The sequence below is a fragment of the Physella acuta genome, unplaced genomic scaffold, assembly GCF_028476545.2.
Source record: "Physella acuta isolate Inbredline_101_S28 unplaced genomic scaffold, ASM2847654v3 ptg000402l, whole genome shotgun sequence".
In the NCBI taxonomy this organism is placed as follows: Eukaryota; Metazoa; Mollusca; class Gastropoda; family Physidae; genus Physella; species Physella acuta.
Genome location: NW_026731921.1, coordinates 225,016 through 241,484, shown reverse-complemented (window position 1 = coordinate 241,484; position 16,469 = coordinate 225,016). Strand labels below are relative to the sequence as shown.

General features: G+C 36.2%; 1 protein-coding gene across 1 annotated transcript; it reads right to left on the bottom strand.

The window, feature by feature from the left end:
• Positions 1-751: 751 nt before the first annotated feature.
• LOC131942342 (acidic mammalian chitinase) lies at positions 752-6,710 on the bottom strand. Its single transcript, XM_059302160.1, has 9 exons — positions 6,623-6,710; positions 5,691-5,877; positions 4,398-4,644; positions 3,948-4,072; positions 3,755-3,857; positions 2,475-2,750; positions 2,020-2,139; positions 1,577-1,716; positions 752-943 (listed from the first exon to the last, which is right to left on the bottom strand). The coding sequence occupies exons 1-9, from the start codon at positions 6,702-6,704 to the stop codon at positions 757-759; spliced, it is 1,467 nt and encodes a 488-aa protein (XP_059158143.1). The 5' UTR covers positions 6,705-6,710; the 3' UTR covers positions 752-756.
• Positions 6,711-16,469: the final 9,759 nt, after the last annotated feature.

The following is a 16,469-nucleotide window of genomic DNA, read 5'->3' as shown; positions in this document are numbered from 1 at the left end:
TTTGACAGAATTAATAAGCAATGCTTAAAGAAAAGCATGGATCGCTTCTAAAATTTTAGTATAGGTGTTCAATAGATTATATAGTGACCCACTCTTTTCTTTACAGTTATTTAAATAGGGTATCATTATATATTTTAAGAAAATCATTTATTTTCGTCTTTTTAGTGAATAATTATACAAAAGCTTGTTATTACAACTTTTTTACAAGCTTTTTTTTTAACTTGCTTTCTCTGTCATGATTTTGTCCGTATTTTAAATTAAATCTAATCAATTCATATAAAAATTAATTAGGCATCGTATAAAAACAAATTTGATGTCAGACAAAGGCATGGCAGATTGAAATGCAAGTTAAATAAAAGATTGATAAAAAAAATCATGAAATTTTAAAATGATACGATCAGAAGCTATTTTAAAATATAACACCTATAGAGACAAAATTATATCAGTACGTTATACTTTATGCATCGGTTGTAGCAAATCATCTAGTTAAAAGTTAGTCATCGTAGAAATGTAAACATTTTACAGGGCATATTTATTGAGTGAACTAGACAAGATTATATACAAATCATAAGAATTTAACATGTTTTGTTAGGCGTGCATGATTTTCATGTAGTTCTTGTTCAAGCCATGGATAAGATATAAAGCTATTAAATTATGTTATACAATTATATATATATATATATATATATATATATATATATATATATATATATATATATATATATACATCAACTAACGTATGTGGGATAGTTTCAGCTATTGCATGAGGTTAAGTACAAGTGAAGGAAGAGCGAGTAGAAGGGAGAGAAGTAAGACATTGGTAATCTTAGTCACGGCTGAGTTGTCTGTGGTCGTGGTTGATACAGTTGTAGCCCCTGTGTCCCTCGCTGCTGATGATGTCCGAATGGCTGTTGGTGATGGCGTGGTAGATGTTGGGTTGGAGCTGGAGCATGACAGAAAATATCTGTTATTTAGTCAACACATGACATTTAAGCATCGTTTAAAAAAAATGTTTTCTTTAGCTTTCGCTTTGACAACACGTCTTTAAATCATGTAAGTATCAATGATATAATTTAGAATTCACTAACTAATATATCATTCACTTTTGATAGTTTAGTAAAATTAACTGTCACTAGAGTTAGATTTATTTTATTAATATATCGTTCGCTATAATGCTATGTAATGTTATGAATCATTTAGAAATGATTCCGCGTTTATTGTACTGATCATATTTTTTGTAATAACGCAGTTTTTGAACATCCATTTAGATATCTTTTGACATACTCTTGCCACCTTTAATTAGCCTATTGTTGTCATCACTAGCATTGTTAATTACTTAAATTATGACGTACTTTCACTGCCACAACTGGTGAAGAAAAAAGCCCATGCAAATCTAAACTAACGTTTTAGGGACGTACATGGTTTCTTTCAGATATTTTTTTTTGCGGGGCAGGGAAGGGGACTGTGAACTTGCTCAAGCGGATTGAGGGGGGGGGGGGGGAGGGCAGTGAATTCCAAGTAGAAATGTACGAAAGAAACTCTGAGGGCGTAGAAATGCGAATGGAACCAAACTCACGTGGTAGGGCTAGAAAGTTTGCTGGACACCTGGCTCAGGAGGGGCCAGTTGCCATGGTTACAGAACTGGTTGCTGAAGTCGTCCATGTCTAGAGCCCACGCCACCGCCCCGCCCAAGTTGTTTCTCTGGATCCACTCGAGCTGGAGGTAACACAAGAAGACCTTCGACAACTGTTACAGTGTGCCCTCAATGGCTCAATTTGAGTTTGTTTACAGTTAACATTGGTATACTAGAAACAAAAGAGGCGATTAAACCTCAGTTATTGTTCTTGTGTGACAATATGATGAGCTTGGTCTGTTGTCCTTTCTGTTTACAGTCGTAACTATATTTTCAGTAAATCTGTATCTTGTTTATGTGTCGTTGTGTTTCTGACAGTGTTGCTGCTGTTTGTGTCGTATACCATAAAAGATGTACATAACTGACCCATCGTTTAACCAACATACCTTGACGTTAAGAGTATCTCTGTCCTCATACGTCATCCACTGATTGGCCAGGTAAGCATATTTCACCTGGCCAACTGGGTCTGTTTTTACCGTGTAGCCCGCGCCTATCAAACTACATACCTATGGAAACATCAGAAGAGAAACCGTGTTCAGTCCAATTTCTTATTAAGAGACGACGAAGTTAAGTTTAGCAGTAAGGAAATCTGAAAGAGTTTGATTCATTTATTTATTAGTGCTGTGGACCCTAAGATGTCAATGTTAGGTTGACCTTGGGACGTTGCACAATGTTAGGTGGACCGTGGGACATAAGACAGTCGGCTCCGGAAACACAACAAACATAAATCACGCGATCGTTCGCACGACAGATTTCCTTAAAGATTTCCAGATGGGGTTAAATATTAACATTTAACCTCACCTGGAAATCTTTAAGGCATGTAAGCCAATGGTTGCCTCACCTCGTAGTAGGCCAAGACCCCCGGCTCGCTGGTGTAGGTTCCACTGGTGCCGCCTCCGCTGGTGTAGGTGCCACTGGTGCCGCCTCCGCTGGTGTAGGTGCCACTGGTGCCGCCTCCGCTGGTGTAGGTGCCACTGGTGCCGCCTCCGTTAGCAGCAGCTCCAACATGTGTGCTGGACGAGTCGCTCAGCGTCCACGTACGGGCAAAGAACGACAACCCGACATGAATCTTGGTTGTGCTGGCGCCATTTTGTTTATACCAGTCAACAGTAGTGGCCTGAGGTGGGGGGGGGGAGGGGCGAAGATGACATAAATTATAATGGATGTCGACAGGTCATATACAGATTACTTTAGACTGAAACAACAGCAGCTTACCACTACAGGTACAACAGCAGCTTACCACTACAGCTACAACAGCAGCTTACCACTATATATACAACAGCAGCTTACCACTACATCTACAACAGCAGCTTACCACTACATCTACAACAGCAGCTTACCACTACAGGTACAACAACAGTTTACCACTACATCTACAACAGCAGCTTACCACTACATCTACAACAGCAGCTTACCACTACAGGTACAACAACAGTTTACCACTACAGCTACAACAGCAGCTTACCACTACATCTACAACAGCAGCTTACCACTACATATACAACAGCAGCTTACCACTACATCTACAACAGCAGCTTACCACTACAGCTACAACAGCAGCTTACCACTACATCTACAACAGCAGCTTACCACTACATCTACAACAGCAGCTTACCACTACATCTACAACAGCAGCTTACCACTACATCTACAACAGCAGCTTACCACTACAGCTACAACAACAGCTTACCACTACAGCTACAACAACAGTTTACCACTACAGCTACAACAGCAGCTTACCACTACATCTACAACAGCAGCTTACCACTACAGCTACAACAGCAGCTTACCACTACATCTACAACAGCAGCTTACCACTACATCTACAACAGCAGCTTACCACTACATCTACAACAGCAGCTTACCACTACATCTACAACAGCAGCTTACCACTACATCTACAACAGCAGCTTACCACTACATCTACAACAGCAGCTTACCACTACAGCTACAACAACAGCTTACCACTACATCTACAACATCAGCTAACCACTACATCTACTACATCAGCTTACCACTACATCTACAACAGCAGCTTACCACTACATCTACAACAACAGTTGCATGCTGCTACAGTTACTAAAAACGGTAACCACCACTACAACTGTGTCAGGTACTCACCACATCCAGACCGTCACCATAATGCAGTGGTGTAGCCAAGCCAGTCTCAGCCTCCCACGGGCCGTGGTAGTCGTACGTCATGATGTTGATGATGTCCAAATACCTGGTTGTAACGAGACACAAGACAGATGACACAACCATCAACAAGGGCTCACGAGGTACGACGTAATAAAATATATGTGACGTCACTCACGTGTCTAATGCCGTGACATTGAAGCCCAAAGATGCCTTGTCTATGGCAGAAGGTACGGCAGCACTCAGCAGAAGACGGGGCTGACCGCTAGAAAAAACTTCACTATCCAACGCGTCTCTAAGTTCCTGGCAAAAATAAATAAATAAATTTTAAATTATAAACGGACGTAAACGGACTTTATTGGAGAATAGCTAAACACGTAATACTCTCTACAGATAAATAAAAGAAATAATAAAAATTAAATGTATGCTATTCAGAGTTTTTTTTCAGATATTTCTCCATATAGTACGCCGACCGCATAGAGAAAGAAGAAAAAGAAAAATATAATTTTTATAATTTATTTAAAAAGTGTATTTTAACCATTCTTCCTTAGCCTCCTCCCTCCTCCCCGAAATTTCAAATGCACCCCAGAGAAAAATATCTGAAAGAAACCATCATCTGAACAATGACCTTAATAAGAGCTGTGAAAAAGGGCTTGTCTAAAGGACTAATATCGCCAGGATATTCCCAGTCAATGTCAAGGCCATCGAATCCAAAGTTCCGCAGCAGCAAAATGGTGGTGTTGATGAACTCTAGCCTGTTGTTCTTGCTGCTGGACATGGTGTAAAATGGCGCTGGTCCCTGGGTCATCCCCCCCACCGACAACAGTGTCTTCAAGCTGGGGTTACGATTCTTCAGGCTGGTTAGCTGTCTCCATCTTTGAAACAATCGTTTTACAAGAATCACACAATTGCTGTTACTTTCTCGTATAGGAAGTACAGAGAAAGTATTGTAATCGTGCTAAAAATTGAAATCGGCAAAAGTTAGTGTTGCAATTAAGTCTTCATGCCTGTGTGTCTTTCTGTGAGAACACTTTCAGTTATAATAAAGAAATTTACATGTTAGCAGTATATTAAATGTGTATTTCTGTTGCATTTTTTAACGATTTCCAGTAGTCGGAATTCGTCGTTACTCTACTTCCGGTTTTTCAAAAGCCAATTATTTGGGTACCGTTTAAGGTAGGTGGACTAGATTTCACACACAAGTATAACATTACATGCGCGTGTTTCTATCAAATTTTGAAATAGGAAGTGGTAATTAAATCTATTTTTGTTTCTAAATTACCGATAACTTGGGTATCGTTTCAAATTGTAAATCTAGGTATACGATGTTATTCTATTGATTCGCTCAACATTTGAGGGATTTCTGGTAAGTGAAAGTATTTTGTTACGCTATTTCTGATTTCTGAACAAATATGACTTCTACTAGACCGATTTCTACAAAAAATTCACGATGTTCTTGACTCGCTAACAATGCATTTTGACATAAAATTTGGCTGAATTATATATTAACTTTTTGAAAATTAATCAATGCTTTATAAAGTTTTATCATACACACATTTCTATTTAGAAAATGCAATTTGCGAGAAAGTTTAGGGGAGATCACTCTCGCTTTTTTTTACGTACCACGACAGTAAATTATAATATGTATGAATTCGTAGCTTTACAGTCATGCAGTGCAAGTATGGGCTGTTAGTCATACAGTCTCAGCCACTAAGCCGGGCGTCAGTGAGTCGGGCGTCACTAAGTCGAGCGTCACTAAGTCGGGCGTCAGTGAGTCGGGCGTCACTCGCTGCTGTATCTGAGTGAGTCACAGCTAAATTGAGTGACCCACTCCTCCCCGCCCCAGCCTAGTGACACTATTGATGTCACCCATGTGTGGTAGCTCCATGTCGTTGACCATGTCACCAGACACCAGTCTTACTGGCCATCAGTTGTGTCGTCGTTCTCCTGGCTCCGTAAGACAATGTTCCCAGACAGCTGGGCATGGGCGAAGATCACGTGACTGCACAAGTCAGGGTTGATGTCCCTAGCGAACAGCGCCCCACTTCCCGGTCGATGCTGCGCCAAGTTGTTGAAGTAACACACGACATTTTTACCCACGGCGACATCTGAGAAGTTTATTATATATATACATATATATATATATATATATATATATATATATATATATATATATATATATATATATATATATATATATATATATATATGTGTGTGTGTATTTTTACATGTCCTAGCTTGTAGAATGAATGAATGAATGAATGAATATATACATATATATATATATATATATATATATATATATATATATATATATATATATATATATATATATATATATATATATATATATATATGTGTGTGTGTGTGTGTGTGTGTATGTGTATTTTTACATGTTCTTGCTTGTAGAATGACCTTACTATCACGTTCAATGGTGTGATCAAATGGTTTGATAAAATACACGTAACTGATGATATTTAAAGCCCGTTGAACAAGCCGACTTTGTAAAATTCACACAAATAATGCAATACTGCGATCTTTGTGGATAGGAACACATATATTGACATTTCGTTTCACCATAAACTTCATGAGAACACCTCATATCTTGTTCTAAAGATCTTTCATTAAAAATTGGAAATAGCGAAATACCAGAAAATTTAGCATTAATTTTAATGGTATTTCATCGTTCCGTGATTGTCGCCGTTGCAATAGTAACCATACTTTCATAAAAATCCCTGTAGCATTCCATTATTTTGTTTTTAGTACAGTAACAAAGATATACAACCATGAGTAAATAAGCCTTATTAATTACGTTTTTTCCCATAGCCTACCAGCTGATTAAATTTTACTCACTTTGTATACAAGCGCTGAAAACAAACACAGCTGATACCATTTGTTTAAATGTCCAGGTCGACATATTTGTCGTCTTTGACATTTTATTTCTGTAAGATGGGCTTCTGTCTGGAAAATGTTTTGGTGTGTACACATATCAGTTTAAAAATATGTGTACATGTATTTATCTTTAAACGTAATGTAACAGATCTTTAATTAACTTTTACACCACTGAAATGCCGAGTGTATTTATTGTTTACGATTTTTGATTCCTAAATGCATCTTCATAGAGAACTTTCACATTTGATGTTGTCATTATCATGAACAGTAACGCTGAGAAATTTTAAAACAAAAACTGTTCGTATACTTCACTAAAATAAGATTTATGTTTAAACTGACTTAGGGTTAGATGTATAAAGAATAGATTGTAGAACAGATTTGTTTAGGTTGTAATCGGACAACAGCTGAATATGAACGGAGTGTGTTAAAAACTACACGCAACTGCATGTTTCACGTTAAAATTACTTTAAAATGCGATTTAAACATAAAGCTTTTATATATATATATATATATATATATATATATATATATATATATATATATATATATATATATATATAGTATTCCAACTTTAATAAAAACTTTACCTTCACGTTCAATGGTGTGATCCAATGATTGGATAAAATACATAGCACTGCTGATATTTATAGTCCGTTGAGCAAACACATTTTGTAATATTCACAAATAATGCAATGTTGCGATACTGGTCAAGTCGCTTTTAAATCTTGGTATAATTTGAACAAATAAACAAATCGGATTCAAGTATCAAAGACATATTAACAACACTACCTGATTTTTTTGCACGGCATGACTGGGCTATTCAGCAAATGATTATTGCTAATAGTGCATTAAGTGAATGTAATTTCTTTATATCATGTTAAGCATAAATATACATTAAATACATTTTAATTGATTTAAGTTATTTAGAACTTCTCGGAAGCGTAACGTGATTAGGGAAACTTATGGCGAGACATCGGATACTTTTTATCTACGTTTGTGTTTAAATACATGTACTTTTGATTTCTGTGAATAGAAAGTAAAATCCTTATGCGTTAGATCACTTCTAATAGTGTAAGAACGTTCAAGAGCTCCACTAAAGGCCTGTGACAAAACCGCCCTACCAAATTCGCCTCGTCGATCGTCTTATCAATCGACCCCGTCAAAAGGACCAGCGATAGAAGGATCCCTTCATTTTTCTCATAGCGGTCAATACGTACATATTTAATTACTTTACATTACTCGCACACTTTACATTACTCGCACTCTTTACATTACTCGCACACTTTACATTACTCGCACCACTTTACATTACTCGCACCACTTTACATTACTCGCACCACTTTACATTTCTCGCACACTTTACATTACTCGCACCACTTTACATTACTCGCACCACTTTACATTACTCGCACCACTTTACATTACTCGCACACTTTACATTACTCGCATCACTTTACATTACTCGCACACTTTACATTACTGGCACACTTTACATTACTCGCACCACTTTACATTACTCGCACACTTTACATTTTCGCACACTTTACATTACTCGCACCACTTTACATTACTCGCACCACTTTACTCGCACCACTTTACATTACTCGCACCACTTTACATTACTCGCACCACTTTACATTACTCGCACCACTTTACATTACTCGCACCACTTTACATTACTCGCACCACTTTACATTACTCGCACCACTTTACATTACTCGCACACTTTACATTACTCGCACCACTTTACATTACTCGCACACTTTACATTACTCGCACACTTTACATTACTCGCACCACTTTACATTACTCGCACCACTTTACATTACTCGCACTATAAACATACTATCAACTGACATCTATTACCTGGAAAGTAACTACAAACACTACTTACACAACACCCTGTTTTTTTACGCAAGTTAAATTTGTTTTTTGAATTTTTTCTTTTCTAGTACAGTAATGCATTATTAGGGTGATTTCCTATTCTCTGTAGATCCTATTGAATAAAATAAAGCTAGAATAATTTATAAGTAAACTAGTAAGCCAGGGAAAAACCAGTTTTAACTAATGCTTAATCGATTGCAACATTAAATAGAAGCAACAATTCGAGTCTCCTGTTGATGACAAAAATACCGAGTCAATAGGTTTGATGTCACGTTGACTTTTCAGTTGCAGGTGTCTTGGTGGTAACATCTATGTCCGAGTTTTATGGAGTGTTTAGATTGAGATCATTCAAGAATCAAGACAGTTTTCATCTTTTTTTTCCGGAGTACCATCTATGTCCGAGTTTTATGGAGTGTTGCGGTCATTCGCGCATAGTTTACACCTCATCTCACTGGTCCTGACGTCTTATTGTCCGAGGTTGGCAGATTTCCATCCAACCCTACCTCTCTAAGTACCAGGAAGTCCATGAGAATCTCAGTATTTACAACGACAGCTAAAAGTACGGCTACAAAAACAGCCGAAGGCGAAATGTCTGCTCCGTGATTCTAACGTTGTAAGATTTGAAATGAAAGTTCTATAGAAGCAACGGTGTGAAGCATCCTCACGGGGTAAACGTTGTGAAAATGAAATTTTCTTTTCACCATTCACCCCGTGAGTATACTCCACACCGCTGCTTCTATAAAACTTTCATTTCACCATTCACCCCGTTAGACACTCCACACCGCTGCTTCTATAAAACTTTCATTTCACCATTCACCCCGTTAGACACTCCACACCGCTGCTTCTATAGAACTTTACATGTAAGTGTATGAAGTAATCAGCCGCGTGTATCTCAAGTAGGTCTCCCCCCTCCCCTTCACAAGACTGCATACAGTACAGCCTAGAATGGCACTATGACCTACAATGACAGTTGTCAGTAGAATATTTCACCAGCTACCGCCGTTGTATAAAAAAACAGTTTGTGCAGCTTTCTTGTTGTATAAAATATCCTGACGGGTAATAGGTTAAATTGATTAAAATATGTTGACACCAAAGGCCCATAACACACGAGTAAAACTTTCTATTGCCGAGACATGACTCAAATAGATTAAACAAGATTAAAATAACAATAATCTTTATTTTAAAAAGTCTCGGTGTTTTATATAAGCTTTTCGTTATCATTCGGCATTTAGAACATACACATTTAGGACTCTATAAAGTGATCATTGGCAATAAGGGGGAAAAGTTATTCAATGGCTGAATCAACTTTTTTTTTAAATTGAAAGAGTTGCTTACCCTGCATACGTTTACTTTATCTCAACTTTGAAGGATTGCTTAAAGAGATTTATATTACATAATTTTAAAAAAGCATGAATTGACCAACATACCCTGGTAAACAGTTTGTAATAGCTCAAGATCAACACTCTGGTATTAGTATTAAACACAATTAGCAATACATTACAACGGACATATTATTTATTAATCAGTGTTTATTAATTTAATCAAATTTTTATCACAAAGAACAGGGCGGTCTTATAATCTGAAATTATGCAGAAACACAGAGTATCATTTTAAATCATTATTTATTTAGTTATAAAAATGCGATAGCTAAGCTCACATACTAATATGATACAATTTAAATGCTAATTTAAAAAACAAAACAAAAAAAACAAAATAAAAACAAGTAAAATACACTTTCTTCCAAGTGACTCGAACCTATGACCGTGAACCCTTGTTTAGAAATCGAGTGAACTATCTCTCTCTCGCACTATGCTAATACCGCCCAACCCGAAATCACACGATATACTTTTTAATTATTTTAAAAGTCGTTACCGAGTAAATCAAACATGTTATAAAAACTTGTTTTTTTTTTGTCGAGCTGTTGGATATATTTCATATTTCAATTTTTTTGTAATTAAACAATGTTTAAAATAACAAGCACGATTTTTTTTATCTTTGACAATGTAAACAAACATGACATAAAACTCAATGTTTTCAAGTTTCCTTGTTGGAACTCTCCTGTGTGAGTACCTTGATGTCTGCAGTAGTCCAGACTATCAACAATTTTACTTTTATAGAACTTTCATTTGGTTTTTTTCGCTAAATTTTTCTTGGAGTAGGATTAAATTATTATTTTTATCGTTGCTGACAAAAAGGCCAAATTCACAGTTGCAGTTAGTTGGCGAAAGATTAGACTTCTTAGTTAAAATAAGTAATTATGTAATTAATGTTAATAACTACACGGCATAAAATATTGAGAGTTGCATACAGAAGATGTAAAACACATGAGTTCTATGAACTGAATGCACCAACACTACATGTACAAAACTATTATCTGCTGGGAAAACCTTACATTATCTAATACTGTGTTTACACAAGCTAACAGAACTTTAGCCTGAAAGTCGTGCCCACATTTACATAAGTTATACCCCGAGATCAGGTAAAATCATGTCATCTGGAGAGTCCAAATGCACTTATGAAAAACCTAGGTAACATAATGTTGACTTAGTTTAATATTACGCTTATTAGGCGACCAATATATACGACAGTAACGGTTGCAACAAATTTCTTAGTAACAGTAACTGTCTCAGGTATTGCTAGTAATGGCCTTACTCAACCTTGGAGAAATTACCGTTCCCGCTGGACCACTCAGTCCCCTACCACTGTATTTAGATTTAAAAAAAAAAAAACAACACATTTACCTTTGAGTCAATCAAACCAACTCAACGTACACAGATTTGCATATCTTCATACATATTCCAAAAAAAAGAACATATATAATATTCATATATTTAAATTGATATATTTGAACTTAAATATTTCCTCCGACATATGTAATTATTAAGTGTTAAACTATTTTGAACAACAAGGCTAGTTAACTAATAATTTATTTCCTCATTTGATTTGATAGCCTTTCCATACCTTTCAAAGAACAATTTGCAGGATTACAGTTGTTTAGAGTTTTCTCTCCTTCTTGAGTTGTCTTCAGCTATCAATTGTTATTTACCTGTGTCGCTCGGGACATTTGGTTAAACAAGTTGGCCTATACAATTTTTCACCCAGACGAAGTAAATATTTTTTCCTGTGGCTATGTAGCTGCACACTTTAATCTATCATGCAGAGAGTGCCTTATTGTAAAACTTAAATTACTTTTAATTACTTTATTAAGATCACCCAAGCAATCTAAAAACACTATATAATTATAAAACATGCTGATAAATAGTAATTGTATCCCGTAATGTCAAAGTGACACTAAAATGTCATTGAAATATTACGGTCTAGTAAATGCATAAGGGGTACGTCTGGGCAGTGGCGTAGCTAGGATTTTCGGGCCCCTGCAAAAATTATGAGTGGGCCCCTTCTTCAGCCGTTAGGCTACAATGGAGTTAAACGAAGCAACTAACTGCTGCTTATGATGGAGGATTTTAAATAATATAAATATTCAGTACATTTTATATTTCATACGTCAGGATGTATTTTGCACTAAATTATTAAGTAGTTTTGTAAAATGTTACAGGCTTACAGTTAATGTTTTTTTAAGCAAACACAGTAACATCATAATGCGGGGGGGGGGGGGGGGGGGGGAGAGGTGCGGTCAGTATTTGATGACAACATTTAGGCGCGACACCATGAAAAAACCTTGTAAAATTTACTGTAAAAACAATGTTGTATCCAGCTAAAATAATCAAAGACTAGTGACACCCCACCGAAAATGCTAAATTGTTGGGGATGATGGGGTGACACCTTTAATAAACACGTAGTGTAACACCCAGAGGCATAGCAAGGGAGAGGCGTGTGGGGGGGAGACGCAATGGGTGACACCATTGGGGGGGGGGTGATACCAAGGCAAAAAATTGCAAAATGTACAGAAGAAAAATGTTTTTTTGCCATTTCCATTCATGGTTATTTAAAGCTAAATAGTCTTTTAGTACAAATCGACAATTATTACCACAAGGTTGACGTGTCACCTTGACGTAAATGTGCTAAATATAAAGAAAAAATGCTACATCCAACTATATTATTAACAGACTACAGATAAGCATATTTACTATTAAGTCTGCAGGCCGACATAAAAACATACAAAATGTTCGACCCCCCTACTGAATCCTACTACTTATCGTAAAGTAATAAAGGACTGGGGAGGGGGGGGGGGGGCTTTTTAAAATTTTTAATTATTTCTACATTAGAAAAGAAACTGGATATTCATTTTCCTCTGAACATTATTTATATAAAACAAATATTAAAATCCCAATGTAAAAGTTTTATTTTTTAGAGGAATTGGGCAAGTCAATAACTACATGACTATGCCCCATGTAATCTCATCTCGCAGTTCGCGCATGCCATAAGTTGTTGTACACAAGAAGTATATAGAAAAATCATTTGTTCAATTTTTTTTTTATTCTTACATATTATATAGGTAAGTAACAATATTTGATTTCTTCTTAGCTCATGTAGATTAATCAAATCAGACTAAGCTGACTGTCTTGAATGTGGATAAAGCACAGCATGAGGTACGCATAAATTAAATTGAAAGCTGAACTTTTGAAAATGTATGAGGACTCTAAAATAACACGTGTATGTAGATTAAAGAATAATAAAGGAAACACGAAACGCGTGTTTAGCATAACAAAGCGACAGTTCTTTTGTTATCAGTAAGCCAACAGTGGCAGATTAATCTTATTTAGCCTAGATAAGCACATGTATGACTAAGCCTTTAGGAACGCTTATTGTTATTTTGAGAGCGTGGAAAGTATCGAGATATATGTTGAGGGGGAAGGGGGTAGGGGTGATCCTGAATTTTTTTTGCTATTGAAATTGACACTTTTGTTAATCAAGTTTCTAAACTCATACAACAAAAGGACCCTTGTTGTCATCCGAGTTCCTGCATTAATATTTTGCCCTAAAATACATTGTAAGTCTGGTCAGTTATTAACAACAGAATTATATTATTTGGCTCACATATAATTCTATTAACACCGATGAAGAGTGAAATAAGTATAATTACGAGTTATAAGCAGTTATTCTATTTTTAACTTCTATTGAAATCCCATCTGTGATGGCATGGTCAACTGACAGAATACAAGCCTGTTAACCTGACATAGGTAAGCCTAAATTAACCGAGAGCGTAGATCGTCCAACAACTCTTAGCGACCCAGCATAAAAAATCCGGATGAATCGAGTTTCTTTGTGTGATTTCTTCAAAGAGGGGAGGATGAGCATTGCAACCAAGCAATGAACAACCGCCACATCCAGCCCCTACCCTCCCAACACACACAAAAGAAGAAAAGTAGTAAAACGATATAAATTAAAATGAAAATTCATGCTTTTACAAGCGTCCATCCATCTTGAAATTAAATGCATCCCCTCTCCATCATTCTCGTAAGTTTAAATTTCACTTCCCTCTCTCATGGAAAATAAAAGTCTGAAAGAAACACTACATTAGAAATAAACGGGTCTAGCTGCCAGAAAAATCGTGTTAGACTCTCACTTTTTCGACATCTACTGGTCTAAAGAGCTTTACTCTAGCTGAACAAGACATAGAACATATCCCTTACCACGGCTTTGTGGATTAAGCGTACCTTTTGCAAAAAGAACATGACATTATTGTCTAAATGTAATTCAAAGTTTTTATAATATACTAGAATACCCGTCATCCGTTGGATAACTGTGGGTTTCGGGGGTCATCCATCAAAAAACATCACGTCTGTCACTCAGAGGCATAGCGACCCTTCCCGGCGCCCGGGGACAAACTTTTCGATTTGAACCCCCCCCCCCCCCCCCCCCGCAAGATTTCGATTTGCAACCCCCCCCCCCTCAAACTTTTGATGTGCACCCCCCCACTCAAACTTTCGATTTGAACCCCCCTCAATCTTTCAATTTATTTTTCCAAACCATTTTGGCGCAACAACATATGTTCCCCCCCCCCCTTCCCCCCTCCACCTCCCCTACAGTGTCACTTATTGTCACAAAAAACAGACCCCACATTCAAAAATATGTTTTTTATCTTTTAAAAACACCGAAGACACCGATTTCGGGCTATCCCTTCATATACTGACGTCACAGGTGACCTACTCAACTCTACTTCACCTGCCCAGTGTCCCGCCAAGTCTCAGACAACATGTTTTTATCGTTTAAAAAAACGATTCCAGCCGAGCATGTCTCTGACCACACTATCCTTTCATATGCTTAGGACAAAGAAACAGATGAACTCTACTTCACCTGCCCTGTATCCTGCCAAGTTCAGATAGGCAACCTTATCATTCACATCTAAAAAAAAATTGAAAAAAAAATATCATTGACATATTGGTCTAGAACCTGTGCCACCCGCATGAGAGCCGGCTACACTACCAACTTAGCTATTTACTCGTGACGTCACAAGTGAATTTTTATACTATACTTTGAGTCTCCTTATGCAACTTGATTTACGCGCATAGATCTAGATCTAAGTCTAGTAGTAGTAACTTTCAAATTAAATTTTATCTTAAATTAGCCAAACAAAGATTTATATAAAATAATTAAGGCCTGAAATAGATTCTAGATGTATTAAGGCCTGAAATAGATTCTAGATGTAGAATTTACATTAAGTCTAGATCTAGAATTAACATTGAGTCTAGTGACCTAGATCTAGGCTAGATCTAGATCTAGGCTAGATTCATAACTTTCCTTCGACAACTGATCTTTAGATCTATAGAAATTTATTGTAAAACTAAATGAAAAAAGACAGTTTAAAATTGATATAAGTGTTGGAACGTAATAAATACAGCAAACGGACGTATTGTTAAAGTTAAAGCCGACAGAAAATTAGCTTTAGTACGCGTTAAACATTGGAATGGGAACACAATCTTCTTCGATAGGCCGCCATTATCGATGTAAAAAAATAAACACATCATGTGACGTCACTGTTTCCGTCGAGTCTAGTGGCTTTTCAAATCTTTTAAAAAATTGTGGTTAATATACGTATGAATAAATCAATACATTAATTAACGTCTTTAAATAAATTTGTGATTAACAGTCTGTCTGCATTAAAAAATTATTCTCTACCTACATACTATTTTACAGCTCTCCAGATAGAGTAGAACATATCACAATACTCGATCAGCCAAACAAAAAAAACAAACAAACAAACAGAAAAATAAATATTCAAACATGTAAACAAACTTGACTTTTAGTAGTATATAGATTTAAATCTGTACAGCGAAACGAAAATATATTCAATACACAGATCAATACATTTCGTTGGGTCACAGTGACAAAGTTTAGCTTTTTGACATTAAAGCAATTCAAAACAGCACTGCTTCAAAAACATAAGTATTGTCAGGCTAGCTTTAGAATAAGAAACTCAAGATACTTGAAACCCGATACTGTTTAACGGCCGGGTGCTACCTTAAGAGTTGCGAACTTGTTGAACTTATTTTAATTTTCTATTTATTTTAAACCTGAATAAGCGTGAAGATTTGTGCTTGGTTATAAAGTTTGTTTGTGGAGTCTTCTCGTCAGAACGACGTGCAATATACACAGGTGTGTCGTTTCATTTTTATTAGATTTAAAAAGCTTATTAATATATACGCAAATTTTAACACAAAAAACTAAGGTAATGTTGTATTTAGACGTGAAACTATACTTATGTATATAACTATACCTATATTTAAATCTAGAGGGCCTACCAATATTTTAAACGTTAGCCATATTTCAACTTATGACTTATACATATATTTAAGACGTGCTCACTATAGAGAAAATACGTAATGTGGTCAGGTCTGCTCACATAAGGTCGCTATATTTAAGTTTTTTACGAATTTTAGAACGGAAGTGTAAGTTATAGATTTTTAAAGAGATGTTTATTTTATTAATTTTTAAAAAATGTTTTACAATTTCTGCTTGACAG

What these genes read in the sequence shown, in the direction of transcription:
- LOC131942342 (XM_059302160.1), bottom strand. Translation starts at nt 6,704, where the DNA reads ATGTCAAAGACGACAAATATGTCGACCTGGACATTTAAACAAATGGTA. An exon ending in TTTTCACAGCTCTTATTAAG is followed by an intron (nt 4,073 to 4,397) that starts GTCATTGTTCAG and finishes TATTTTTGCCAG; the next exon opens with GAACTTAGAGACGCGTTGGA. An exon ending in AAACTTTCTAGCCCTACCAC is followed by an intron (nt 944 to 1,576) that starts GTGAGTTTGGTT and finishes GTCATGCTCCAG; the next exon opens with CTCCAACCCAACATCTACCA.